The following is a 2500-nucleotide window of genomic DNA, read 5'->3' on the forward strand; positions in this document are numbered from 1 at the left end:
TTCAGTTACCGTAGTATTCAAGTTTAATCCACTAACTATCACGGAGCCCCCAGAGATTTCTCGGTATCACAGGAATCACTTTGAATTCCGAATCCTGATTGATAACCTCAGCTTGTGTTGGTGAAGGCTTTTACTTACACTCTAAAGGATCTTTTTTCCCTCTCTCTCTTCCCTCCTCCCTTTGTGTTTAGTTTTTTATTATTCTTTTTTTTCCCTCTTTTTTTTAACAGGACTGAAAGAAACCTTTGAGAATGCGCCTTCAGCTCTATAAGAGCAGCGGAGTGTGATGGCAAGTGATCGATCAAAATTCTTGCGTCGGAGCCCGTGATACCGAGGGCGGGGGGCTGCGGGTTGTGTTACCGACGTGGAGCTCCCCAGGCGGGTGAGGTGCGGGTGAGGCAGAGTGGCACAAGGACAGACGAACAAGCTGGGAGCGTGAGAAGTGTGTGCGCGCGAGAGAGACACGCAGGACTTCCTTAAAAGCACTTACTGTGGTGGATCCTTTGCTGGAAGGGCGGGTTGCTGGCGTCCCTCGAGGCGTCCCTGGAATAAAGAGCGGCGTCGCGAGGCTCCTTGTTGGCAGGGCCCCTGGCGTACACCGTGTGGTCCCGGATGGAGGGGATGTCGTCCAGCTGGTTGGACGACTCCGTGCGCGACGACACCCCTCCGTGCTCCGTCTCCGTGTCCGAACCGAGCGTCTCGTAGTCCTCGCCACTGTCCGCCACACCGCCACGACTCCGGCTGCGGCTGCGGCTACGGCGCTGGTTGCGGCTGCGGCTGCCACGGCGCTTCACCTCGCCGTAGTTCTCCATTTGCTGAAGGGCGGAAGGAAAAGAGAAAGAAGAGGGAGAAGGGTTAGCGATTATCGGTGCCAAGAAGGGGAAAGGTTTACGCGAGGTGGAGACGAGAGCAAAGCGCAATGCGTTTGGCTTTTCCTTCAGAAGCAATTAAACGTGATAACACAATAAGCTATATGATACATATACGTAAAAGTCAACGGATAAGAGCGTTATGTCCATAAGATTTTGTTGCCATGGGTACCAGAAGAAAAAACGATATAGAAGGAAACTGATAAAATTAATAAAAGACAGACTATGGTTAGAAAGGAAACATATCTACGTAGACTTCAATGCAATAAAAAAAAAGGAATACAGGAAAAGAAAAACATTAAACGCTGAACATATTTTTAAAGGAGGCATACTCACAAAGATCAAAACAAAGCTGAGTGAATAGTATATGTATGTATATATGTATGTATATATATATATATATATATATATATATATATATATATATATATATATATATACATATATATATATATATATATATATATATATATATATATATATATATATATATATATATATGTGTGTGTATATATGTATATATATTTATATATATATATATATATATATATATATATATATATATATATATATATATATATAATTACTTATTTATTCATTCATATGTATATATGTATGATCTTCTTTGCTCGCGAGGATCCTCCGTGCAAAGGAAAGAGTCAGAAAGCAACATCACAAGCCTTGCAAAAGCTGCTTCACGTGGCGGTTTGTGGATTTACTAAGGTAATTGAAAGTCACGTATTGTTTTAATTAATTCCATTTGTGTGACTAATATTGTAAATCATATGTACTAGTTTGGAATAGAGATTAAAGATATGTATACTGCATGCCTTTTAGATCGCATAGTTAGATATAAACGAAAGAATATCTATTAGCTGACATATGCTTCGTAAGAGTGAAGAAATAGTGAGAGAAAACAATAAGCTCAACAACACACATAACAAATCGACTATCTATTCAGGACAAAACTACTTACAAAAACTCATTTACTTTTAAAACCAACATAAAAAAAAATCTAAATGTACAAAAAGCGCCTGGCAATGGGTACAGACCTTATCTGTGCGGGTTTGGTAAATCGGATACATGGGGATGTGGTTCGGGTCAGGGGGCGCTGGATCGGGTAGCTGGAAGGTGGCGTACGGGTAGATATCCTCTGCATTTTCTGTGGAGGTGGTCGGAGAAAAGAGGTAGAATCTTAGTCTGGGAGGAAGAGAACCAGTCGTGGGGCTTGCGTGGTGGTGGTGGGGGGAGGGGGGCGTGTCAGGGGAGAAGGGGTGAAGTGGTTAAATCAGTCAGGTGTTCGTGGTATGTGTAATTTGGTTGGGTGGAGGAAGGGGTAGGATCTTAGTCTTGGGGAAGGGAAATCAGTCGTGGTTCTTGCGTGGTGGTGTCAGGGGCGTGGGGACGAGGTGAAGGGGTGAGTCAGTCAAGTGTTTTTTTTTTTGTTTTTTTTTTTAAAGTGTTAGGAGGTGGAGCGACGAGGGACGGGGGTGAGATAAGTGACGGGTGATTGCGTGTGTGGAGTTCCAGGGAGTGAATCAGTCAGGTGAGATTGTGTGATGGTCTTATAATGGTCTTACAAGGAAAAGAGACGAAATGTCAATACCTAAATGAGAGTAAGAGAGAATTAA

General features: G+C 42.8%; 1 protein-coding gene across 1 annotated transcript in view; it reads right to left on the minus strand.

The window, feature by feature from the left end:
- LOC125040006 (Down syndrome cell adhesion molecule-like protein Dscam2) overlaps window positions 1–2500 on the minus strand; it is a 54623-nt gene that overhangs the window by 11081 nt on the left and 41042 nt on the right. The window contains exons 23-24 of the mRNA XM_047634414.1: window positions 1922–2031; window positions 491–815 (exon numbers count right to left, since the gene is read on the minus strand). Of these exons, the coding sequence (XP_047490370.1) occupies window positions 491–815; window positions 1922–2031 (435 nt within the window). The remainder of the gene's footprint in view (window positions 1–490; window positions 816–1921; window positions 2032–2500) is intronic.

Source organism: Penaeus chinensis, chromosome 28 (assembly GCF_019202785.1).
Source record: "Penaeus chinensis breed Huanghai No. 1 chromosome 28, ASM1920278v2, whole genome shotgun sequence".
NCBI lineage: Eukaryota > Metazoa > Arthropoda > Malacostraca > Decapoda > Penaeidae > Penaeus > Penaeus chinensis.